General features: G+C 45.6%; 1 protein-coding gene across 2 annotated transcripts; it reads left to right on the forward strand.

Moving 5' to 3' along the window:
* Positions 1 to 26,708, forward strand: LPAR3 (lysophosphatidic acid receptor 3). 2 transcript variants are annotated; one of them, XM_060276772.1, is made up of 4 exons: positions 1 to 581; positions 11,838 to 11,882; positions 13,756 to 14,512; positions 23,203 to 26,708. In XM_060276772.1, the coding sequence occupies exons 3-4, from the start codon at positions 13,777 to 13,779 to the stop codon at positions 23,529 to 23,531; spliced, it is 1,065 nt and encodes a 354-aa protein (XP_060132755.1). In that variant the 5' UTR covers positions 1 to 581; positions 11,838 to 11,882; positions 13,756 to 13,776; the 3' UTR covers positions 23,532 to 26,708. The 2 variants fall into 2 exon arrangements, with proteins under 2 accessions (XP_060132755.1, XP_034979029.2); XM_035123138.2 differs by lacking the exon at positions 11,838 to 11,882.

Raw genomic sequence — 26,708 nt, forward strand, 5'->3', positions numbered from 1 at the left:
CGTAGAGGAGGAGCAGGAGTTTTTCACTCGTGGTGGAAAGTGGGTGGCTGTGAGGGACTGATCCAGCCAGCCAGGGGCTGGGAGAGGAGGAGGAGGAAAGAGGGAAGCAGGGAAGCGAAGCAGCAGAGACTGGGCTTTCCCGGTGCCGCTGCTGCCCTTGCGCCTTGCTCCCTATTCACTCGGGAGGAGGAGCAGCGCAGCGTGAAGCTCCTCAGCCCTCCGCTTGCGAATGAAACCATAAAAAAACCACCGAGGGCCCAATGGGAATGGCCTGAGAGCTGCAGGTTGCGAAAGAAACCGCGCGGCTACGTTCCCAGCGCCGGCCCAGAAGGCAGCCTTGACCGACGGAGGGCGCCTCGGCTCGCCGAAGGGTTCCCCGCCCTCGCGCCGCCTTCGGTGGGGGAAAGGAGGCAGCCCACGGCGGCGGTGGCGGCTATCGCCGCCAAAAACTCCACCGTGCACTGTCCGGCTTGACGGGAAGGAGCCAGCGCCGGAGAGCGAGCGAGCGGGCGGCGTGGCGCGTGCCAGCCGGGCATGTGGGCAGGCAGCAACTGAGGCGCGCGCGCGCGCGGACTACTGTGGTGAGTGAGGGGCTTGCGCCCTGCCGTGAGGAGAGAGGGGCGGGGAGTGGGGTAGGGAGGTAATGGAGGGGAGAGAGAAGGGTGACTGACACGCCTGCGGTGTGGCTCCCCTCTCGGCGCCTTTTCCACTTGTGGAAGCGGGGTCCCCTTGGGAAGCTAGGAACTGCCAGCCGGGGATCCGGACTCGGGCGCCGCCGCCACCGTCTTCTTCTTCAAGCGCCTCTGGCTTCGCGCGGAGAGGAAGCTGTTGCTTAGCCCAACAGCGTCCGCCGCGGTGTTGAGGCGCGCGCGCGGAGGAGGGTGGACAACGTGCAAAGCAAGGAAAAAGAGTTTTCTCCGGGGAGGTGGGGAGCGACAGGACAGCGGGGATCGGGAACGCGGGACCCTTCTCTCTGGAGTTTGGGCCACGGAAGGAGCAGCTTCCCTTTTTCTCCTAACGATGCTAGCACAGTTGCAAAGCTAAGCAGGGTCCGGTGTGGCTCCAAGTTGGATGGCAGACCGTGCCGTGAGATTCCTGCATGACTTGATGACCCTTATGGACCCCTTATAACTCTGCAATTCTATGATTTGCTTGCTCGCGCTCTCCCTCTGAGCATGGGTGTTGCCAGGATTTATGTTAGGGGGGGGCACAGTGCCGGTTTTACGTGTAAGCTAAACAAGCTATAGCTTAGGGCCCCACTCTCTTGGGGGGGGGGAATTAAAGGAAAAAAAACAACTGGATGTACATTTCCAAAATATAAGATAAAAACAAATAAAATAAAACCTACATACAGCGTTTGTGTGTTGTGTAGGCTCCTATGATGTAAGTAATGTGCCCCACTTGCTAGCCTGCTCCCTAAGGACAAAGGACAGCTGGACATATAAAGGGCCCCATTACCTTCAGCAGCTTAGGACCTCATCAAACCTAAATACAGTGGGGGGGGGGGGACAGGACACCTACCTGTCGCCCTCCTCTGTCTAGCAGATTCGGAATGAAATGTCTCAACAGCAGTTGTTTCAAATTACTTTCTTTTGAACCCAAGGTAGCTCCGAAAAATCTGTCAAAAATCTTCCTACAATTTCCAAGTATTTTTATTTACCGTATTTACTGTACTTGGTTTTTGTAGTGATGGTGGGGGGCAGCTGCCCCCTTCCTCCCCTGGCTATGCCAATGCTTATGGGTGGTGCTGTTTGGGGGATTGGGCCCCATCACCCTGCCCGGACAGAGTGAGAAAGCGTGAGTGAACAGCAGGGCCGGCTCTAAGGCAAGGCTGGGTGGTGCAATGTGCTGGGCTGCCAGGGGGGTGCTGCCAGCCACGCTGCGCCCGCCAGACAGCCGCGCTGGGAAATGGGGGGGGGTGCCGGAGGGATCTTTGCACCACGGCGCCAGGGCACCAGATATGCTTAAGACGGCCCTGGTGAACAGACAGAAATGGTAGCTGCTCCTCCTGGGGGAGTTCCTGGGGTCACATTTCGCTCCCTCTAGGTGACCCAGCTAGAGCCAGGCTTCCTTTCATCACTGTGCAAAAAGAGAAGGCTTTTTCCCCAGCAGGTAGAGCAAAGATAGGAACCTGTGGGCCTTTCCAGACTGGCAGCTCCCATCTTTCCTAACCATGTGCCATGCTGGCTGAGGCCGATGGGAGAAGTTTGATCTGAAGGGCCACAGGTTTCTTCACCTTTGAGGCAGAGCCTTCCAGCAGTGCTGGATTTATGGCAGCGCAGGCGGGACCCCCCGCCCCCCCCCCAGGGCGCCGAGCCAAGGGGGCTCAGAATAATAACGAAACCTATTTATCATATTGGGTGTGCGTGACAAATTTTGTCCTTGCTCAGGTTGCCCTATTACCAAAATCCGCCCCTGCTTTCAGAGGGAGAGGGCAGGTGTGCAATTAGAGATGGGAGCAGCCGCAACCTGCCCTTGCCTTGTTAGCAAAGCTGGCAGGATTGCCAACAAGGGAAGAAAGAACTTCTCATCACTACTACCACCAAGAAGAAGTGTGTTTAATTTAACGTATGGACTTCAGAGTTAAGTGTATCATTACAGCAGGCAATTGCCCATGTTCATACACTCATGTCTCTTGGCTACTAAATGCCTGTTGGTTGTTGTGACTGACTCTGATGCAGCCAAGCCAGCGGAGATGTTTGGATGTGGTTTTTTTTTGGGGGGGGGGGTAATCCTCATCCCCAATCCATTGAACGCTGCCATTTCGATTTTCCTTTGCAACATGTTTGGTTCCGATGATGCCATTCTGGCATAAGCTCTTACATTTGCTTTATTCATCCAACCGCCTTGGGGCCAACATAAAAGTGCTTTCTCCCACCCCTCTCCCTCTCTCTCCCTCTCTCTCCCCCTCTCTCCCCCCCTCTCTCTCTCTACCCCCCCCCCCCCCGTTTGCAGTTCCTGCATCCATCATTTGACTGCAGTGCTAATCTGGCTAGAATGCACATTCACTGTTTTGTTTTTTAATCCAGACATTGGGTCCTTCCAGATGGTTGCTAATTTGAGGGTGGTATTCAACCACATACTGTACTGGCAAATTCAGTTTGTGCAGTTAAAGTGGACGTGCTCTTGCACAACAGAACTACTGGCAAATGCTCAACAAACAGCTGATGTATAACCTCCCTGCAAACTCTGTCCAAACCAATCAGAACGAATGCTCAATAAGTTAGGGCTGTCTTAAGTTAGGGCTACGGCGCTGCCTTTGTTTTTGTGCTGAGTACCTTGTCCCAGTCGCCTTTTCAATCACTTCGTGATCCCAAGCAGCTCACTTCATGGGCAGACAGTAGCACTGGAAAAGGCTGAATCCTTGGCTACTGGAGAGTGGAAAGAATTTCAATAAGGCTCCAACAATGAGAGATAATATTACTAACAGGAGTGGGACTGCCTTCTTTCGGGATATATGTTTACAGGAGCGCTTGGACAGCCAGATATATTTAAACCAGGATCCAGTCATAATCCTGGGTGACTTGTAAGGCTGAAACCTAATCATTCATTTGGGTGATTGCAGACTGGGATTGAGCTGGGGCCCTTCGTTGCATTGTCAGGCCACAGATAAAGATGCAAAGGGTTGGCTTCTTCCCTTATCTTAGACCTCCCTTGTGACAATCAGAGGGCGGCTCTTTAAGGAACGGTGTCCCTAAGGATGAGACTCTCTTTGTCAGCCATGCAAAGTATTATACACTTAAGCAGCTGTGCTCGCCTAACCTCTGTACCTATATTCATTTGGAAGTTGGCTAATGGTACATAACATAAAATAATAATTGTGACTACAACGACAACAACAATAATGCCAATGGATTCGTGGCAATCCTTTCCATTTACTGTTGAGCGGGAAGGCTAGCAAATGGATGTACTGTAATTGATTATAAGCCAGAGTTTGAAGTCACTGAGCCTTGTGGGCAAATACCTATTGCAAGGCAAATTGTTGGCTAATTGATGCATGAAATAGAGTGGCACCAAGTGGAGATTAAATGCTCTAAGGTTTGCCACTGCTGAGGCCGATAACAGTGATGAGTTCACTGTGTTATCAAATATAGCCAGGAGCTAAAGTCTCTCTCTGTGTGTGTTTTGCTACTTGCATTGTGTCTATCCTCTAAACTGCTCTGGATTTGAGAATGGTTCTGAGGTTTTCCAAATTAAGGGTGGTGTGTAAATGACCTAAAAAAATACTAAATAAAGTACATGCTTGCCTGAGAGATTTTTAGTAAACCTCTTGAAGATGTAACACAATACTTGCAGCCTGTGGTGGCTTTTCATTGTAAGTGTGTTCCTGGGGATGGCTGCTGGATATTACTTCTTTACAGCATTAATTGCCCCTTCACTAAGGGTGGATCTACACACGGGGGCGGGGCGCTATAAATAAGACAGAAATTAAATTTTTATAACAAAAGGGGAAAAAAACACCATGTAAAATCGCAAAGAATGTTTTTTGCTCTCCAGCGCCATCTCATGTTGCATGCTTATAATGCATTCAAAACGCTGTTTTCTGACTAATGTAGCTGAGTCCTAAGTCTGGGAACCAAGCTAGATGTGATGGCAGTGGAACTGTCAGTTTAAACAGGGCTCTTTTTAAACAAAAAGGGGACAGAACTTGGCAGCATAATTAGCTGGCCTCAGGGATTTTGGGCTTCATTCCTTGCCTGCAGCTCACTTGCCTACAGTCTATGTCTTAAGGTGCTCCTTTTCCTCATTCCAGCTGTGAATAAAGTGTTTGGAGAGAGAGTGCAGTGAAGAGGCAGGCATTGGTTTGGGTCAGGAGTCGTCATCCCTCGTGCACATCATCCTTTTGCTGCTGAGCATATTCTTCCTGCCTTTTTTCTACATCAGGATTTGCACAGATTTCATAGAGCTGGAAGGTACCACAAGGACCATCTAGTCCAACCCCCTGCAATGAAAGGAATCTTTTGCCCAACATGGGGCTCAAACTCACGACCCTGAGATTAAGAGTCTCATGCTCTACTGACTGAGGTACCTGTGGCCAATGGGCCAAATGTGGCCCCCAGTTCCCTCTGGCCAGATCTCATCATAGCCCACATTCAAGCTGGAATACGCCCCATACTATGGCAATGATGCACGTTTGCATGTTTGCCATGGTGCAAGATAGGCTGGCAGGTGGAAGCGTCTAGCTTTTGTGTGGCTTGATTGCAACCTCCTTTGCAAAGGTGAGAGTCACCGCCATCGTTCCACCCACTTTTGCTTCTGATTCCACCCACTTCGCCTCTGGCCCTGCCAGCCGTTTGCTTCTGACGCTCAGAAGGTTATTTGTGAGAAAAAATGTGGTGCTTCAGCTGAAGAAGGGTCCCCACCCCTCTCCTGGTTCAAGAGGGCTTAAGAGAACAATTCAACAGTATAAACCTTTCCACTTTAAATTACATGCCCTTCATTCTTCCAGTGTAGTAAGAATAAGATTTTGCATACAGCAATCTGAACAAGAGTACTTCCAATACTGTTAATCTGTGTCAGAACAGTTGATGTTATCTTTATTCTTATTTATACTTACTGGGGTAGCAGAAGATTAGTCACACGTGAAAAAAATAGTTTCAACTGGTCGAAAAATTCTCCACCATGAGAAAGGATTCAGAATTGCTTTAATATGGCAGTCTTCCATGACATGTGACATTGGTAACATGCATGGCGTACATTTAAAGCACATGCCTTCCCCCAGAGAATTATGGGAATTTTGTTTACCCACACAGAGAAAGCTACAATTCCCAGCACCCTTGGCAAACTACAGTTCCCAGGATTCTTTGGGGGAAAGCCATGTGTGGTGTGGATGTGCCCAACCAACTCAAATGAAGTTTTTCAGTTATCAGCTCCATTGATATTGGACTTTTTAATGTATCTCACCTGTGATTGGGATTAAGATATTGTCTGAAAGCTAAAGCAACCACAGCCTAGGAACATTCTGAATTAAAATTCTACACCACGTGACACATTCTCCAATGAAATATTCTGGATGGCTCATCATAGCTGCCAAGTTATCCCTTTTTTTAAGGGATTTCCCCTTATGCTGAATAGGCTTCCTCGCGAGAAAAGGGAAAACTTGGCAGCTATGTGGCTCATTCCAGATACTTAATTATGCAATGTGTGAAACAGAGGAAAACATGCTTGAGCTAGTGCTTATGGCTATTGATAGCAACATGGGTATTTTTATCTTTCCTTTCTTTATAAAAGTTTTGGATGTGCACTGGAAAGCGAAATGAAAATATACCCCGTACCGGGCTGCAAATCCTAGATTTGTCTAGGTTGGACTCTTATTTTACTTTCAGTCCACTGTAATCAGGACATTTCAGGGACTTTGAAGGCGGCTGCTCGTGGCTTTATGAGATCAAAAATCACTTTGGCTCTTTTCCTGCTTTCAGAATGCAAACAACGTTTGCAGGCATGGTTGATGTAACTTTTGCACTGGCCCAAATATGCATGCACAAACTCCTGTAATGAGGGCAGTGTAGCTATAGGAATACCGGAGGGGCTGTGTCCCCGCCCACTCTGCTCCTCAACTCCCCACCAACCCCTCCAGAAGACACTTTTATTTGCTGAATTATCTGCCCAATCATCCCCACAGAGCCAGTGTGGTCATGCTGTGCACCACACTGCAGGGGCGCCAAAAAATGCTGCAGAACGGAGTGCAGGATTCGAGGCTGGGATTCAAACCTGTGACCACCTGGGATTCGAACCTGTGACCACCTGGGAGGCTGGGATTCGAACCTGTGACCACCTGCATGCAAAGCAAGATGCACGGCCATTGAACTATGGCTTCTCCAGGTGTACAACCCAGTTTCTGAGCATGGAATGTCCGCTCTGGATCTTGGCAAGTGTGTTTTTGCTTTCACAGATCAATGAAGCTGCTCTTCTGAAATCTTTTACACTGTTTTTTTGCGGGGGTAAGCTTCCTTTGCATTGTGTTCCCAGTACGAAGAGTAGCAATATCTTTGCAACTGATTCTGTATTGAACTGTCTAGACTAGAAAAGAAGAGGCTGAGATATGGTGACTCTGCACAGCTGTGTATTGTTTTGTTGGCCGACATATTGAAGTATCTAGTCACCCCAATCCAGTAATCTCTGCTGACTTCCAATCCTGCTCTCGGTGTATACTGCCCGGGTGGAGAGCAAAGCTTAAGGGGGAAAGGATATGATGATGACGAAAGGAGTTGGTACATACATATTTAGTAAATAGTATAGAGACCGGCTTTATAATGTCTTAAATGCTGAGATTATTTCCTCATTACAGGCTGAGCTGCCAACTCTTTCTTTAGTCCTCGACTCCGGGAGTCTTTAAATGAAAGCTTTGTCATGACGTTTTTAGGTTTGATGCCATGTATAGACTTCCTAAACCGTAATTTCAGAAGATCTTAAATTATGAAAGCCTCCAGAGTCTAAATTTGTGGTAACTAGAGATGTACTGGGTGTCTGCCCTTAACAAGTTTTAGCATGGCTGCAATAGCTTTGAACTAGAGGAGTATGGTACAGAAATGGCCCACAATGTCTAACATAACGTTGCATAATGTTGTCTTTCCATGTGTGGTTTGCCTCTGTTGACTTTTAATTATTTACTCACGCCTGGGAAGTAATAAAGTGATGATAAGACACACTTGTGGACTGCTTTTCACTTGGGTTATTCAAAGGTATCTTCTGTACAATATATTTAAATAGTAGCAGTATTCAATAGACATTGTTACGATTGGCCAACACACCAATCAAACTGACTTGTCAGATGTTATGTGATTATGGTCAAATATTATCCAGTCTTTCATACAGCTGACGATGCTTGAACAATTGGGGTTTTGCCTACTTGGCAAAAGTGCCTTTGAAAACCAACTTTAAAAAAATGCTGTTGCTTTCCATTATTTCTGTTTATAAATTTATTTTTCCTATTATTATTATTGCTCCTGGCACACTTTCATAGGTAGTTATTTTTCTTGGAAATGTTAATAAATATTGCACAAAGTATTTTCCCCCTAACTCTATCTTTTTATAAATTATAGAATCATAGAATTGTAGAGTTGGAAGGTACCCCAAAGGTCATCTAGTCCAATGCCCAGCAATGCAGGAATCTCAGCTAAAGAATCCATTACAGATGGCCATCCAATCTCTGCTTAAAAACCTCCAGGGAAGGAGAGTCCACAACCTCCCAAGGGAGACTGTTCCACTGTTGAACAGCTCTTCCCGTCAGAAAGTTTCCCCGTATGTTTAGTCAGAATTTCTTTTCTTGTAACTTGAAGCTGTTGGTTTGAGTCCAGCCCTCCAGAGCAGGAGAAAGCAAGCTTGCTCCTTCTTCCATGTGACAGCCCTTGAGATATCAGTGTGTGTGTGTGTGTGTGTGTGTGTGTGTGTGTAATCCAGAAATGTTTTGTGTCTTCATTTTTACCAGAAATCTTTCTTATTCCAGCGCAGGAAAGATATACTTACAGTATCTTTTCTTCTTCTTCTTAAAGAGTAAGCCTGCATGTTCTAGTGTAAAAAAAAAAGGCCATTAATTTTGTGAACCAGCACTCCATCAGAGAGATCCGGTTGTAAACCCTTTCCCTATAAATCAATTTGCATTTTGCATTGTTACACTAAGTGAAAAGTTAATGATTCATTGCTGTGTGTATAAGATGACCACATTATTTGTGCTTGAGGGTTTCCCATAGGCATCTGGTTGACCACTGTGAAAACAGGATGCTGTGCAAGAGGGGGCCCTTTGGCCTGATCCAGCAAGCACTTCTTTTATGTAAAAGGAACATTATCAAACCCCAATCAAAACGTTTGTCTTCATATTTCACATTTATGTTGTTGTTTTCTTGGCATTCTTGGTAGCTCCTCTAGCTCCATGCAGCTGCTTGTTCCGAGTTCCCTCTTGACTTAAAAGGTGTGATCGCACCCATGAGCTTGGCCATGTTGCTGAGAATGCAAAGGACACTAATCCTCATAGCTCAGGCTTCCTCAACCTCAGCCCTCCAGATGTTTTGAGACTACAATTCCCATCATCCCTGACCACTGGTCCTGCTAGCTAGGGATCATGGGAGTTGTAGGCCAAAAACATCTGGAGGGCCGAGGTTGAGGAAGCCTGTCATAGCTGCTTCCCATCTCCCAATTTTGTAACTTGGGAAGGCTCCTTATCAAGTCAGGGGGTGAAATTCAACATTGCACTTGTTCCATCTGTGCAATCTGTGCACACACACACACACAACCTTACATGCTGTTTTAGGGGTTCTGCACCCACCCCCGAAGCCGTTTGCAGCGGATGTGGGTGGCATGAAGCACTACTGCGCAAGATGAGCACCTTTATAGAGATAATGTCATTATCCATTGCGCACTTCAGGACTTGAAATGCATGTGGAGTGGTGAGACCCACACCTTCAGCTAAAATCCTGATCCGTGGCTTTGTGAGAATACAGCAGAAGCAAAGCAGGAAGTTGAGTACACAGTGTCTGCAAAGAACAGGCAGCATGTTCTTTTTCCTGTGAATAACAATGCAGGCGAGGTGTTTCTGCCATGGGAAAGTCCTGGTGAGGCATTATCTACAGAATTACCCAGAGTGCTGAAAACTAGACGGGACAGGGATTGCTTATACCCTCCTCTGCAGTAACATAAGTTCCACCTAATCTTAAAGGCTGTGCACTGTGGAAATTTTTAATTTTTTTTTAAATTTTTAAATTTTAAAAATAAACTTTATTTATTTTTTGCAAGAATTTACAAAAAAAATTGCCATCCCCCAACCAAAAAATATAGTAAGCAATAATCAAAAATTATCGCAACCTAACAAAAAAATACAATAAATAATAAATAATCTTTGCTGAATCGAAAAGCAATTTACATCTCATCATCCACCCCCACCACCCACCCTATTGTGTTTTCCAGCCAGTCTTATATTGCGCCTTTTTACTCTTCCTTTACTCAAATGTCACCAATGTCAGACCCTCCAAGTGTCCCTCTTTTCCAGGGACAGTCTTGGATTTACAGCAGCCGTCCCGGTTTCTGATTTGATCCTGGGATGACCTGCTTTTCATTAGGACTTCCCTAATTTCACTGGAGAAATGTTGGAAAGTATGGAGTTATGCGACCCCCCCTGAGCCAAGGAGATAAGTAACTGTACAACCTTTAGAAGACGTCTGAAGGCAGCCCTGTATAGGGAAGTTTGTTTGAATGGTTTATGCTTTATTATGTTTTTATATATGTTGTTGGAAGCCTCCCAGAGTGGCTTGGGCGACTCAGTCAGATGGATGGAGTCTAAATATTGTTGTTGTTGTTGTAGAATAGGATGAAATGTCTCATCAGAGAAATGTTGGAGGTTATGCAATATGGGTATTCAGGAACCATTTTGCACACAACCACTTTTTGAAATATGGCAACCCTAAACTAGCCTAGAAAAGTCAAGTGAGGGTATATAAAAGTGTGTTGGGGGCAGAATCTCGACTAGCTATATTTGCCTATATTCACCATGTTCGTGTAGGCTCCACTACTCTGTTTGACTCAACCCTTTAATTCAAGGGAAGCCAGCATGGTGCCTGCCAGATGTTTTGGACTACAGCTGCTACAGTCCCTGACCACTGCCCATGCTTTGTGGGGCTGATAGGGAGCCATAGTCTCACATCTGGAAGGCAGCATGTTGGCTCCCCTTTGCTTCAACTGCTAGTCCATTTGCAGGACAAGGCATCGGACTTCCAATACCCCAACACATATAAATAAGAGACAAACGAGGCTGGTTTTTTGGGTAAAAACAGGCCACAACTTTATTGAATACAGGTGAAATAGGTTTGGCTTGGGCATGGGGCAATCTAAATACTTCCAGCCCACCTGCTGGAGGTGATGCTTGGTCAATCCAGGAGGGGGTTCCTAAGACTTACATCAAATAGGATGACCCCCACAGGTGTCACCGTCTGGGGGAGTGCCTTCGGCCCCAGCCCCCCTGGGCACATGGACATGACCACTCCCCCTGGATCCCTTTAACGGGATACCCCAGTGTTTGGAGGGGCAGGCGGGGACTGAAACCTCCCCTCCAATCCAAAACATGGGGTTGCCCCAATGCTCAACCACCAGAGGTGGGCAGACTTGGTAAAACAAGCGTGCTGCTTTGATGAAACAAGCACACAGGTCTGAACACGACGACAGCAGCCTAACTCCCTGAAATCCAAAATAAGGCTGTGGCCAAAACACAAAGGACTGCTGCTAGTGAACCGAAGTGGATGAGCAGAGTGTGTGGTTCTGGAGGGTGAGGGAAGAAGGGGTAAAGTGAGATGAAATTAAGGGGTGGCAGAGATTTTTCGTGGAATCCCACAATGAAACAAATGAGACCGTCCTTTTCCAACCTTGCGATTCTTCCTTGGGTAAAGAGGAGCATGTGGAGATGAGCTCCAACGGTCATGGAGGTCCAGAGCTCTTCCTCAAAATGGAAGAGGAGCTCCAAAGGCTAGCAGCTAGTCTTTGATTCAGTTGTTCTGAGGCCCAGAAAAAGGGCCAAAAATGTTTGCGTTGACTGACCCAGGGAAGGTTAACAGCACACATGTGATTCTTGACATGGTTGTTGGAGGCCTCCTTCCTCTGTTCGTTTGCCTTGGGCAAGGCTTTATAATTGGGTTGCTCAATCAAGCAAAGCATCCTCTCTGTTTATAGGGCTTTATATCCCAATGAGACTCCTGCCCTCTTTGTCTGGCCCTCAGGACTCTCCCCAGACCACACCACTTCTCCTGAGGCCATGTCCCTCAGCAGTCTTGCTTCACAGCCTCCTTGAGTGTTTTTTTTTTTTTGCCTGACTGGAATGTGCCCTTGAACTCTGATGATATCTTTTTCTTGCCTAGATGAAGGATGAGAGGTCTGTGTAGAAACCAGCATATGATACAAAGGTAAATTGTAAATTTGTTGCTCAACCCACGTTTGCCTCTGGCTCTGCACAAAAGCTTGTCCAGAAACAAAAAAATGCAGTCCTCTGGCTAACACAGGTTCCCTCACCATTGGCTACTGCATTCCTTCCTCTTCCTTTAAGTCTTCAAATTCTGAAGTTCCCTCACAGGGAACCTGATTCTTCATGCACTTGCCAACACACTGTTGACAGGAACAAGAAGAGGACAGGATCAGACTGGTAAGGAATGAGCAACACTAGTGCTATTTGAGTAGCTATAGCAACTAGGGAGGAAAATTTTGAGTTCTATGATTCGCAAGTGATAGAGGGATAAGGAGAGGCCTTAGTTACATTAATTGGGGCAGGTCTGCTGCTCTTCACAAAAGTAATGGCCTACCTGACTCAAAGGTGACGGCTTCAAGCTTAGCAAAGCATTCCCGTCTTGCACCTTTCACCGCTGTGTACCAGAAGGGACTTCAGCAGGTTTACCTGGCATTATATGCTCCACCTGCTGAAATGCCATCTCCTGTACTTGGAGTGGACAGAAGGTAGGGTGGTAGATCTTTGGATGATCTGAAGTTGACCATCGAGGATGCCGGACTCCCAGTATTTAACGACAACGACAACAAAATGCCCCCATCCCTCCACATTACAGTGCTGAGATGAAGGAAGCGGAAGCAAAGGTTACAAGGATTGGATTGTTGTGTGGAAGAGCTGCAAGGTCCATTCAGTTCTGGGATTTAGAACTATTTCCTGGTCGCAAAGTTCTTTAATTCTAAGTGGACATCTTTTGTACCTGGCTCCAGTTAGATCTTGGGGTTCAGTAGGGGGCTGTGAAATGAAGTTGATTCTCACACGCTGAAGGCTGCTCTCACCTCTGTTCCACACAGCTGTTAGAAGTGTGAGAGCTCTGCTAATTTTTTTCAACCGACCACCCATGCACTCTGCAGTATAAACTGGGAGGAATGGAGAATCTGGGTGTCTGTGTCACAATTAGCACACAGTGTGCACATTTTAAGTTAGAAATGGCGAGCGATGCCTGCTTAGCTGACTCTCGTGTGCCTAAATAAAGCAAGCAACCTAGCAGAGTGAAAATTATTAGCTAGCATACAAATCATAGAGAATATATGCAAATATACATAACAAACATGGCTCCTGGTGAATCAGAAGTTGCTTTTAAGGTTGCAGCAGAATTGCCACTTTTTAAACATTGCCACTTAAACATTTGATTGATTGATTGTCCTGAAGGGTTTCCAAATGTTTCCCCTGAGGCTTGGAGGTTCTTAAAGAATGGGATAGGACTCCTTAGTAAAGCTAGAAAAGGCTCAGGTACCTCTTACTCAACGCTTCAAATATATGTGCCTGATATTGTGACCAATACAGTGGGATAGAAATGTAATAAATTTAGAAAATTCCATGTGATTAAATCAATGGATGGGACATTTAATTACATAAATAAGCCATTTGTAAGGGCATTTATATAGTTAATTTACACTCCTATATTAACGAGCACTCAGAATGTCTTGCCATAAAATGACAAAGTGTATGTGATTCTTTTGGAAGAGCATTGAATATGCTTGGATCTGGATTCTGACACATGGCTTGCTTGTGGCGTGTAGGAACTCTTAAAACAGGGCATGTCCACATAAGGACTCCACTTAAAAACACCAAGGTTCTGAAACTGGAGTAAAAAGCATAAATGTGCGCATTAATGGATTTAGCTTGCCTGCTTCTCATAACCTGTGTAGTTGCATAATTTGACTTTCGAAGGTGAGAAATATTTGTTTGGGAAAGCTCCCTTAGCCATGGCAATTCCAAAATGGAAACCACTCCTAGCCTCCATTTTTTACCTTCCTTTCTTTTCTCTCTCTCCCTAGGATGCCATACTCTAATCCAGGATGAATGAATGTCACTATGATAAACGCATGGACTTCTTCTATAACATGAGTAATACGGCCACAGCAGATGAGTGGACAGGGACAACTCTCGTCATTGTGTTATGTTTCGGGGCCTTCTTTTGCCTCTTCATTTTCATCTCCAATTCACTGGTCATAGCCGCTGTGGTCAAAAACAAGAAGTTCCACTTCCCTTTCTACTACCTGCTAGCCAACCTAGCAGCTGCGGACTTTTTTGCAGGCATTGCTTATGTATTCTTGATGTTCAACACCGGCCCAGTCTCCAAAACGTTAACCGTTAACAGGTGGTTTTTGCGACAGGGACTTCTGGACACGAGCCTGACGGCTTCTCTGGCCAACTTGCTAGTAATTGCCGTTGAGCGCCACATGTCTGTTGTTCGGATGAGGGTCCACAGCAACCTCACAAAGAAGAGGGTCACCTTTTTCATCTTGTTGATCTGGGCCATAGCTATTTTCATGGGCGCGGTGCCCACCTTGGGCTGGAACTGCCTCTGTGACATCTCAACCTGCTCTTCGCTGGCTCCTATTTATAGCAGGAGTTACTTGATATTTTGGACCGTCTCCAACCTGGGGGTTTTCTTCATCATGGTGGTGGTGTACATAAGAATTTACATGTATGTCCAGAGGAAAACGAATGTTTTATCTCCGCACACAAGTGGATCCATCAGCCGCAGGAGGACTCCAATGAAACTTATGAAGACAGTCATGGCGGTCTTAGGTAAGAGGATGTGGAGGGCAGATGTGCTTGTGTTGTATCGTCGTCATTCAGTTTGAGAAGGATGGTAGATCTTGGTTGAGCCATCTGTGGTTACATTTCCAGTGATGAGGGCCCACTTGGTCCTCATCGTAGGATGGGGGCTCTGGGATGGTGGGATGGAAACTCACCACGTGTCTTCAGCTGCAAGAGGGTGTTATTATTCCATGCTTCATCCTTTCTCTTGGATCTATGTTTGTGGTGCCATGGGAGGGCTACACAGCCGTTGACCTAATGCTTGGCCTTGGGGCTGCTTATGAATCATTAGGCTGCTTATGCATAATAACCAGCTTTAGTTTACAAAGGTACCGGTAAACTAGGCATTTAAACTGCAGGTGGAGGATGTATCTACCTGCAAGCTTCTTGTTCACTACATCCAAAAAAATTGAGACGGGTTCAATCTACTCCATAGGCCCTTTAACCTTTTTTGTGGTTATCCTTTTAGCTACAGTTTTAGGAAGGCTATAGGATGGGTATGATTTGAGTAAAATGGAGATGGGAGGTAGGGGGTGGAATTTGGGGATTTTATTAAGTGCTTTTTACCGCAATCTGGGTGTCACCACTGAGGGGGGTGACAAAATGTGGGATGGCACTCACCGCAGGGCCTGCAGCACGCCCGAGCCATGCGTCTCTCCTGGGAGTGACACTGTGGCTTGGGCACCTGCAGGCTCCGCGCTGCCCCAAACGGTCCGCCCGCTGCCTCCCCCTCAGCTTTGGGCAGCTGAGTGGGAGGATGTAAGCAGACTCCTCGGAGGCCCCGCGGAGCATCCTGCCCTGGCTCACCCCACCCCGCGGGTAGCTGGCCCCACCCCTGGGCACAGGGCACCGCGCCACCCCAGGCACCCGATCGGCTTGCTCCGCTGCTGGGTTTGGTCCCCTCCAACTTGAAATGCAGTCCTTTTAAGTAAGGCCATTCTAGTATCTCTCTGGTGGTTTATTGGCACTATGATAGATCTCAACTTCCCCTGTTTATAAAGCATATCATCTTCCACCCATTTCCACTCTTCCCAGAGCTCATTCCCCTCATAATTATTTTTGCTCTGTCCCTAGTACCCAGGATCTGAAAACCTGCTGAGATGGAGCCTCTACTCTTAATTACTGGCAGGTGAACCCTGTCCCGTGATTGAAAGACTCTGAATACTTCCCTGACATAGTACCTTCTTGTTTATTTTGGGCTACAACCTCCTGTTGTCCTTGGCCATGCTAACTAAGGGGCTGATGGGAGTTGTAGGCCAGAACATCTGGAGGGCACCAGGTTGAAGGTTGGGGAAGGCTGTTATACAGAACGCCTTTATATAAGTCATCCTCCTGCTCCCCCCCCCCCACAAAAAAATAAAATCTAGTATTGAATTTTCATTCTCACCTGCTTGGGCATCTACAATGCGCAGTGCAAATATTATAACAGTCAAGGAATGCTAAGTGAGATGAGGTGACCCTGAGCATCTCACAGTGGCTGTTATTCATGTTGCAATTGCCTGTCAGGCACCGAATATCTTCTTTCATAACCATGCCTTGTCCTTTTCACAGGAGGTAACAAAAGAAAGCATTGCTCTGCCTTGGGGGAGACCGCTACTGACCCTATTGTAACATTGCAAGATATCTGTAACATGGAGGACAGCTTCTCTTTTCATAGTCCGAATGCTTCGCCCATTTATCTATTGAATGCCGTGCCCAAGGACACTGCTGCTTAGGTCTGGCTTCAGAATTGCTCTTCTGTTTTCTTGTAGCGCAACACAAAGTATGTGTGGGAAAGGTGGAGGGGGACGGGGACCCAGCTCTTAGATCTAAACAAATACATTGTGGTTGACATAGTGAATTCAAAGTAGGAATTGTCTTCTACAATGCAGCTGTCCCATTGCAAGGCACATTTGTTTTTCCACTGGGTCAATGCGGCTGACTTTAGTAGATACAAAATTATAGATTTGGGTAGACCAGTCCCCCCCCCCAAAAAAACCTTGGGGCTCCAGCTGCTTTTGGACTACAATTCCCATCACCCCTGACCGCTTGTCCTGGTAGCTAGGGATGATGGGAGTTGTAGTCCAAAAACAGCTGGCGACCTAAGTTTGGGAAACACTGGGGTAGATGGACATAGCAAGCTGCCTTATACTGAGTCAGACCATTGGCTCATCTAGTTCAGTACTGTGTTCTCTGGCTGGCAGCAGCTCTCAACGGTTTCAGATGGGGTTCTTCCCAGCCCTAACTGGAGATGTTAGGGATTGAACCCGGGACCTGTTTTATGCAAAGCACACTTAATATTTTACCACTGAGCTATGGCCCTTCCCCATATATTATTGACTACTACCATTGGTAGGAGGTAACACAATCTGTTTGCTCAAAGCAAAACCGTTAAGTGCATTCTGGGAGGTTAAAAATCCCCCCATGCCTCTCCCTTTTCTTCCCTGGGTGGTTTCCATTTCCTCTCCTTCTTTTCCCTGCCTGTTTGGACATGCAGGGAGACAGGTTACAGGACACCAGAACCAACACAGTACCAGCAAAAGCTTTGCTCTCACATTCATCAAATCCTACGCATCCATAGCATCAAGATGTGATTTGAGCCATGGTTTGTTCAGGCTTCTTAGCCCCATGATTTTTCTTTGGGAATGCCAAAATCACAGTAAAAAACAACACCTTTCTCTTACTGCTGAGTAATCCACAATAAATGACCACACTTCTGATATCAAAGAAAGGCTTTCTAAAGTTAGAGGGTATGGGAGTTTCTTTTTAGTGACTTTTTAACTATACTGTACTTACACTAAACTGCTACGAGGAGCAGGTTACAAGTGGAAGAAGAGCTTTATGGTTTGGTTGTGTGTATGTACCTAGATATTTGTATTTCAGGGGCTTTGTGGTTGGTTGGTTGGTTGGTTGGTTGGTGTGTGTGTGTGTGTGTGTGTGTGTGTGTGTGTGTGTGTGTGTACATGTGCACAGATACATTGCACCTCCCATCTCCTGATGGCTGGAACATGTCCACTGTGAGGGGTATATCTTCAACCCCCCTGAACTTCCTCTTTTGCGTGGCAATGTCCCCACCTCCACCCCATGGAAATAATGACACATGAGACATCAAGTAAGGTTAATAGGCAGAAAAGGCCACAACTTTATTGGTTACGGATGTTGAGCGGTATTGGCTTAGGCATTGGACCCTAACTGGCTATATCTGACCCCAGCCCGTGTGCTGGGAGTCCGGGAAAGGTTAACCACAGCCAAGGAGCCCAGTGATGCACATCGACTAGGAACATCCAGCCAGCTTTTGCTGTATCTTGGCTGTGACCTAGACTGTGCACTTTTGACTTTTGTCAGTGGGGAATCCTTACTTTGAGCTAACTTTTCTCTGCAGAGCCTGAGGCCCTCTGATGCCATTTCAGATCCTATTAAGACTGCTACTCCTGTGATACAGTGTGGCATAACTTTAAAAAAAAACTAGCTTTGAAATACAGAGAAGATGCAACCCTGAAAACATACCACAAGCTTTTGAGCTCTATATATCTACGACCCACACACACAAAACTATTGCACTTTTTACCAGCAGCATGGCAGGCTGAAATTTAAGAAGCGAATATTGTTTTCCTGGCCTGAATACACAGTGATAACGAGAACTTCAGAGGCAAAGAGTCTTGCCAGGGAAAAGGGGCTTCAAAACGAATTTTGAAAACTTGTAGTGGCAATTGGTTTTTATTACATAGTTTTTAGAGATACCTGAGCAGGAAAGCAAGTAGAACGAATACCCAACAAGCCTTCCTCAAATAAGTACTGCTAACAAGAATCGCAATTGCCTCTGGATGAAAGGTTCCCAATGCACATATTTGCACTGATTCAAGTATGTTTTGCTGCCTTTCGGTGGGAAAGGAGAGCCCGCTGGTGCAAACCGCTTGTAAAATAATGCACTGCCGTGACTTCACCCAGCTCATACCGAAATGGATGGCAACGCTCTCCATAAATTTTGGCAGGGCCAGATAAGGGCTTAGTTTAGCAGTAAGCTATAGCCTATTAATTTGCTCAGGAGAGCAGCATTTTCACTCCAGTCAGACGTCATGCCAGTTGCTTTTCAGATGTTTCTGATTCCTTCTCCTATTATGTTGGGAGATTAGAATCTAGCTGGGTTTCTTTAAATGACTTGTTTCCACTCTCTGGAAACTACGTATTTTAGTCGCATTGCCTTCCATTTATTTTGAGTGCCTTCCTTTAATCTGAAATGGCTTTTGTTTTCTGGTTGTCAACCGTTGAAGATGTTTAGGCTTGTAGCTTGTGCGAGAATTCATTTTGTATTTCCATTTCCTAGAAAACAGAAATGGTTTTGCATTATTGACAATCTGCCTGCTTCTTAATGTTCCAGTGTGATACCAACAGCTAGATTACAAGAACCCTTTCTAGGTTGCTTTTTTCAGCATCCTGTTTTCCAGAGCGGCCAACCTGATCCATAAAGAAGGGCTAGCTGACCCTCTTATTCTACTGCTCTCCAGCAGCTGGCATTCAGAGACATGATGCCTCTCATCTTGTTTTACCGTCACCAATAGTTGTATCCTCCTCTCCTACACAAAAAAACCTATCCAATTACTACATCTTGTGGTGGTGAGTTCCTTGGCTTAGCTGTGCTCAGTGGGAAGAGGCACATCCTCTTTCCTGGCCCACATCCCCACATTTCAGCTTTATTGGTTGACCCCGTGTTCCAGTATTCCGAGAAAAAGAAGAAAAACTCTTATCCGCTCATTGTCTTATTATTATGATCGACTTGCAAATATTTCCACCGAGGGAATTTTATCATGTGCTCTCATATCTTTGGATAATGATAGCGGTCTTCTTGGGAGGCTTAACCAATCAGGTGGTAGAGAAATTTAGATAACGCTAGACAGACAGAAATTACTTGCTGTGGTTGCTAGTTCCATTCGCCTACGTGTGCAATGTCTGTGTTACTCTGACCCTTGGACAGATAGGGAGAGCCCTATCATCGACCCTTTTGTTCTTCTTCTTGCTCTTGTCCCCTGCTCCCACTTGAGTTTCCCTTAAGAACACAGCATGGATCCCAACCCACAATTTCATAGTCCCCAGCTTTTTGTTTGTTCTTGATGTGATCAGATCCAGATTTAGCAGAAAGTGACCCAGATAACTGCTTGTCTATTCAAGTATCCACTCAACAGATGCTTTTAATGGTTGTGTTGTTCCCTGCTTTTTTCCTCTGAAATGAAGCCTAAAGTTGTTAATAAGTACAATTAATCAATTGCACAAGTAATCAATGAATAGAGGCACAGTGGTCGAATGTGCACGTAATGTCAAACCATGGTTTAGTGCACAAGCCTTTGCAAACCTAGGCAATACTTTGGACTCAAGCACTCCCCTCTCATGTTACCCCTGCAGTTAGGAGGCAGAAATAAACCAGTATTCAGTTGCACTTTAAGCAAGCCAGGTGATCAGGAATTCATTGTGCTTTCAGTTTCATTCCTTGCCATGTGAACTAGGAATCCTGGTTTAAAAGGCACACTCATCAATTTCAAAACAAGCCAACTTCAAACAATGGGTTGATACGAGGCTGGCTTGTTTAACAAGTAGATGTTTTAAGAGGCGGCTGGATCATGATATAGAGGTTTATAAAATAAAATACAGTGGTGCCTCGCTAGACGAATTTAATTCGTTCCACGGGTCTTTTCTTATAATGAAAAATTTGTCTAGCGAATCCCATAGGAATGCATTGAATTTTTTTTGCCCATAGGAACGCATTAATTGAATTTCAATGCATTCTTATAGGAAACCGCGATTCGCTAGACGAATTTTTCGTAAAACAAATTCGTCTAGCGAGGCAACCTCCACTAGAAAAAACCTTTCATTAAGCGGAAATTTCGTTAAGCAGGGCATTCGTTAAGCGAGACACCACTGTATTTTCTTCCTTCCTTACAATAGTAGAACTCAGGATCACCTAATCAGTTGACTATAGGTTTGCAGGCAAGAAAATAAAGTATATCTTCATGCAATGTGCTGTTGTCTCATGAAATTCACTACTCTTCCATAATCTTCTAGATTCTCAAAGATCTGTGAGCATGGTCAGACCTCATTGAGCTACACATCCATGGTGGAAAGGTCTATTTAGCCAGTGCAGCTATAGTCGTACCTTGGTTTTCGAACAGCTTAGTTCTCAAACGTTTTAGGTCCCGAATGCCGCAAACCCAGAAGTGAGTGTTCCGGTTTGGGAACTATTTTTGGAAGCCGAACGTCCGACAGGACTTCTGTGGCTTCTGAACATTTTGGAAGTCAAACATACTTCCGGAACGGATTCCACTCGACTTCTAAGGTATGACTGTAAATGGAAATGTCACCTATGGTACGAATTCACATCTAAGGATGAATAAGGAGGTCATGTTGAGTGAGCTTTCAGAGGTCTCCTGTTGGCTGCTCTTAAAAACACAGGACAGGACTGAATGGATCTTTTGTCTGATCCAGCAAGACAGTGTTGTTGTTTTTTCATGTTCTAGATGCTCCACTGCATGTAGCTTGTGCAGAAGCATCCCGGTGAAAAATGCAAAGCAGCCTTTTGAAAGGAAAGGAGGTGACATTCCAGGCAAGTCCACACACGACCTTGGTTTTTGCTAAGCTGAAGAGTGATCGGCAGTCTTTCCTAACATGCTTATATTTGAACAGAAATGATGCTTGCAGATACCAAAAAGCAAATAAAAGGTCTCTCTCTTTGTATAAATTTGTATCGTTTACGTCTATATAGCATACACTGACATTTTTTGTATTGTGCAAATGAACTGAGTGGCTGTTTCAAAAGTGATTGAGATGTACTTGGCCTTGGACTTGTCCTGTACGTGGAATGCAGGGAGGGACAAGGCAGAGCTACACCATACAGTACATTTAAAGCACCTCAACCCCCCCCCCCAAATCCTGTAGTTTTCACTTCATAGAGCTACAGTTCCCAGGATTCTTTGAGGAATGCCATGTGCTTCCAATGTTTTTTGGGTAGGAGTTTTGAATGTACAGCATTGATCTGCCCACAGTTAGGTCTCACCACCATATGCATTTCTTACAATGCCTGCAACACTGATGGGGGATTTGAAATTCTTCAAAGCTGCCCATTTCAAGGTGACTGCAGAATTGTAATTTGAACTCTTGTCCCTGTTCAGATTAGGTTTCCATTGCCCTACATTTGCATGGTTTGTGGGCGGGGAAACACAGCACTGGCATAACTTGCTGGAATATTTCTTTGCCGGCTTTAGGAGAGAAGAGAAAAGGCTTCCTAAAATGTAAGCTTTTGTGATTTTTTTTTAAACAACAACAACAACACATGAATGGGCAGCACTTCCTCTGTGCGTCTTCTGCAGCCTGCCTTTTGTGCAGAGCTGTAATTTTCCTATTTTTGTAAACTAGGCAGCAATTGTGGCTTGAGCTAAGCACATGCTGGTTTGTGCATTAGCTCTGGCCTCTCTTTCCCTCCTTCTCTTTCTCTCTCTCTTTGCACTAAGAAGCATGGAATGACAAACTGGCAATGCTGGCACCAGAGATGAAAGAGCGATACAATTAGCCTGTTCCATAAATATTAATTGAGTTTGTCTGTTTTACTGTGTGGTTTTAGTCTTTCTGATTTGTTAGTTGCTCTGGGAACCCAGCAGGGCTGAAGAGCAAAATACAAATTTATGAAATGGAAGATATACAGTGCTCGTATGTGGTGGTTCATAGATTCTGACCAACATCACCAACCTGCAGACTTGGCTGGTCTGCACATTGTTCCGGCTGCTTTGAGACAGGAGCTAAAAATTGTCAATAGGCTGTTGCACTATCACAAATGGGTGATGGACCACAGTTTTTCTCAACTTACTGCAAGAAAGAAATTCGACTTGGTTTGCATTTGAAGGTGAACTTCCCAAATTTGCACTTTTTGAAACAATGCTCAAATCAAAACAGAGCCATCCTTCAAAAATCCAAATTTCTCTGAATTTTGCAACGTGGTTTTCCATGCATATACCAGGGTTGTCAAGGTTGGGGAGAGGATGAACCAGTGTTTGTCTTGAGCAGCAGCTGCCTCCTGCAGTAGCAGCTGTGAGGGAGCATCCCATGGTCTCTCCATGGCCGCTGCTGCCAGCTTCCTCCCTTGGGCAGCTCGTAGCAACTGCTAGAGAGCGGGCAAAGAGGTGAAGAGGCTGCCATCGCCAGCAAGGCCCAGTCCTGCTTAATGCGCTGGCTCTGAGAGGCAGGCAGAGGGTAGGCCTGCCCTGGGCGGGAAGAAAGGGGGAGTGGAGCAGAGCACTTCTTTTAATGCTTTGTGTGTCCACGTCTAATCCTGCTCCTTTCTAATATTTATGTATTGGTATATGTTTTTTTTCTTTTTGTAAATCTACCAAAGAATAAAATAAAATCTGGATTAAGTAGTTTTCTCAAGACAATGGAGGGTGGGTGTTCTGTGTCCCATTGGTGTAGAGGTGGTGGAAATGCTCTGTGGCAGGGGGAGATCTGTGTGGCAAAAAATGGGAGGTCGAAGGGGGTCAGTTGAGGGGCAAGTGAGAAATGTTCCTGTTTTCATCTGAGGAATATCGGAGGCTCTGTAGTCCTTTTTGTCTTGTCCTAAACCCAAATGCTTAATGCAGCACAATACAAACAAACAAACAAATTGAAGCAAACAAACACATCCATTCTCTCTCTCTCTCTCTGCTTCCTTCTCTCTCTGATAGGTGCCTTTGTTGTGTGCTGGACTCCTGGCCTCATTGTCCTTCTTCTCGACGGCTTGAACTGCACTCGTTGTGAGGTACAGAACGTGAAGCGGTGGTTCCTCCTCCTGGCCCTTCTGAACTCTCTCATGAACCCCATCATTTACTCGTTCAAAGACGACGAGATGTCGAGCACAATGAGGCGCATGATCTGCTGCTCTTTTGAGGAGAGGCCTGAGCGTCGGTCTTCGCGGATCCCCTCCACAGTGCTCAACAGGAGTATGGACACCTCTAGTCAATACTTAGAAAATGGCATCATCCAAGGGACGATCAGTGGCAAAGGAAACACCTGAGCTGCACTCTCTCGTTCTTCCTCCTTAAGAAGTGGACTGTGGCTTGTGCGGCGGATGAAAGTGGACCGAGCACTAAACCAGCCGAGTTCATGAAATCCCAGAACAGCAGAAGTACATGTTCTGTGTGCCAGGAAACCCAAATCCCAGGGTGGCCTGACATCATTGTAAATAATTATTGGATTGGGTGTGTGTGGTGTGGATATGCTGGAAGGGATGGAGAAGAATAGAAGGAGTGGACTTACTTTGCAGTGTGTGTTTTTAAGTTGGAAAACTGTACAACCAGCATTGTGGAATTCATCCTTCTTCAGAGGCCTAGTTAACACTGTGCCTGGCATATACGACTACAGACTGCTGAGATGAGGCTGGTTCTCACATCTAAATGCTTATCTATCTATATCTATTATCTATCTATCTACCATCTCCACATAGAGAACTAGGATATCAGGGAGAAGAGTTGTAAACTAGCTTTCTGACTCATGTTTTAATTCTCTATGTGGAATTTTTTTTATTTTAGTTGTTGTATGGAGGGCTATTCAATACTGTGAGATCCAGACCAAAGTAGCAGCCTGTCCCTACAGATGTTTACATTGAAGTATGTGCCATTTTGCTCAGTGGGGGTTTGCTTCCAAATGATATGCATTGCTTTGGATTGCAGCCCTAAAGCCCTAGCTGGGACTAAGCAATGGGAGCTCACCCCATTGTGGGGATTTGAATTGCCGACCTTCAGATCGGCAAGCCCTAGGCTCTGTGTTTTAACCCACAGCGCCACCCACAGAGACATAAGCAAGACTATATGTGCAATTTGTGGTTTATGGATTGAATCCTTTCAGGTTACTGAGGGGAAAACTTCTTGCAAAGGCATGGGGTCATACCTCTTGTTATTTCAAAGAATTTTTTAATGTGCATAGATTAATTTTCACACTGTACTTTTTAAGTGGTTTTATCTCCTGTGGACTGTGTGTGAGATCAGTGGTATGCTTCAGGCGATGGTCCAGAACTGTAAATAAATGCAATGCTTTATTTCTGAGTTTGGGTACCTCATTGTTTGGGGGGACCACCTTCAGACACTGGGATTCTTCTAGAAGCAATACAGGGACCTTTCCCTCTAAACGCTGCCAGAAAACAGGACCAGAATTTGCCACCTCCCTTGGGGAGAGAAATACCACTTCTTATTAGCATGTGCTAATTCATTCAAATTCATGAATGTTTAAAATTATGCATCTCCTAGGATTGCAAAATAATAGTATGTCAAATGAGAGAAAACTGCACTTTCTCTTCTTGCATGTTCCCTGCATGAAAACAAAAATAAACAAAGTTCCAGGCCGACTTAGGTCTGGCTTAATAGCATGCCTAAACCAGTCCATCAGCCCAGTATTTTCCTCTTACTCAATCATTTTGCAAGTAGGTGTCGTTACCTGTGTTCAGAGATATCTGCAGCCACTGCTGCCAAATAAGTAGCACCAGGGCATTGTGGCAAGAAGAATTAAGACCGGAATTTGATATTAGATCTCCTGGGGCCCAGCCGATGAAGGCTAAGCCTTGAAGGAATGATGCCCATTGTTCATGATGATACAGATTGCCCAATTCCACACAGCTAGCTACGTAACTTAGAAGTGAAAAACAACAACAAGGCCAGCCTACGGTGCAATGTGAAAATTTGAAAGCCTAATTGCAGGATGCCCCATTTCTATTTTATTAAGCATGTCATTGGCTTGCATTAGCGTAACAAAGATCTAAAATTGTATACATCTCTGTGTCAGTCTGCTGCTCTCATCTAATACCTGTGCACGCCCTTGCAGGTCCAGTTTCTCCTGACTGCCATATTCCTCACTATTATCCTATAGCATCACCAACCTGTCTCTCCGTTTCAGGTGCCTGCTGTACAAAGATCACATCATCTCTCATGATGAATTTTCATCCTCTGATGGCGGACATTTGGTGTGCCACCCGCCCACGACTCCCAAGCCTCCCCCAAGCTGTCAAAACGAAAGGGGAAGGGGGGGGAATGCCGCCATCAAAGCGGCGCAGCTCTCCCCTTACCCCGACGGCTCAGGGTAGGCTTGGGAGTCACAGGTGGGCAGTGCGCCAAATGTCACCCACCTCAGTGAAGACACCCGGGGTGGTCCGCCCCCACCTATATAAAAACATAATTAAACATTTTAAAACTCCCCTAAACAGGGCTGCCTTCAGATGTCTCCTATAGGTTGTATAGTTACTTATCTCCTTGGCTTGGGGGTTGCATAGCCTCCAACATTTCTCCGATGAAAATAGGGACGTCCTAATGGAAAGTGGGACATTCTGGGATCAAATCAGAAATCCAGGACTGTCCCTGGAAAATAGGGACACTTGGAGGGCCTGGTCTTTCCCAGCCCTGCCAGGAGATGTCAGGGACTAATCCTGAGACTTTCTGCATGCAGGGCTCTACCACTGGAATCTGTGCAGCAGGTGGGGGGTGGGGGCAGGAAGTCTCAATTTCAAATATTTGGCTGTGCTTTCCAGCAAATAAATCACCGCTGACTGCCATGTAGGACTCGCTCTGGTAGGAGGACATGGTTTGTTCTTGATCAACCAGCATGCAAAACTTTTTTTAATGCTGAGAAACAAGGCTGAAGGATAGGGTGGAATGAGCAATTGGCCCACCCTATGACTTTCCCCACATTTACTACCCTTGGCCAGTGATAAGATTTATTGTTCCTTAAATATGCTCCATGAACATATGCATGGTCTTGCTTCTCTCCTTTGGCTCAAGCCCTCCTCAAAACCAACGTTTTGTGTGTGGCCTTTGTCTTCTTAAATTTCCTAACCAAGCTTTAAGTACATATCAATGAGACTTGTCCACGTTCTTCCCTCCCATTCTCTTGTCTGTTGTTTCCTTTGTCTGTGGTTTCCATTGGTTTGTTTCTGGTTGTAAACTCCTTGGGAGCAGGGACTCATATATGTTGCCTGTGTAAATCTTTAAGGCGCCATCATGCACACTGATGGTGCAGCATACGGAAATAAAAATATATCCATGCTACAAGATCTAACTCTTTATTTAAGAGAAAAAAACTACACTCTTTGTTAATGAATTGTTGACTTATTACTCAGCAGAATCACATACCCTCCAATACCGTGACAGCAAAATGGAGGACACCAAGTTCATGGATGCCATCTTCCTGTTTTTTTCTTGTGAGAGCA

This window comes from Zootoca vivipara, chromosome 7, assembly GCF_963506605.1.
Source record: "Zootoca vivipara chromosome 7, rZooViv1.1, whole genome shotgun sequence".
Taxonomy (NCBI): domain Eukaryota; kingdom Metazoa; phylum Chordata; class Lepidosauria; order Squamata; family Lacertidae; genus Zootoca; species Zootoca vivipara.

Bases quoted from the DNA above. Each gene is read 5' to 3' on its own strand.
- LPAR3 (XM_060276772.1), top strand. From the start codon at position 13,777: ATGAATGAATGTCACTATGATAAACGCATGGACTTCTTCTATAACATG. The intron at 14,513-23,202 runs GTAAGAGGATGT...TCTCTCTGATAG, and splicing joins GACAGTCATGGCGGTCTTAG to GTGCCTTTGTTGTGTGCTGG.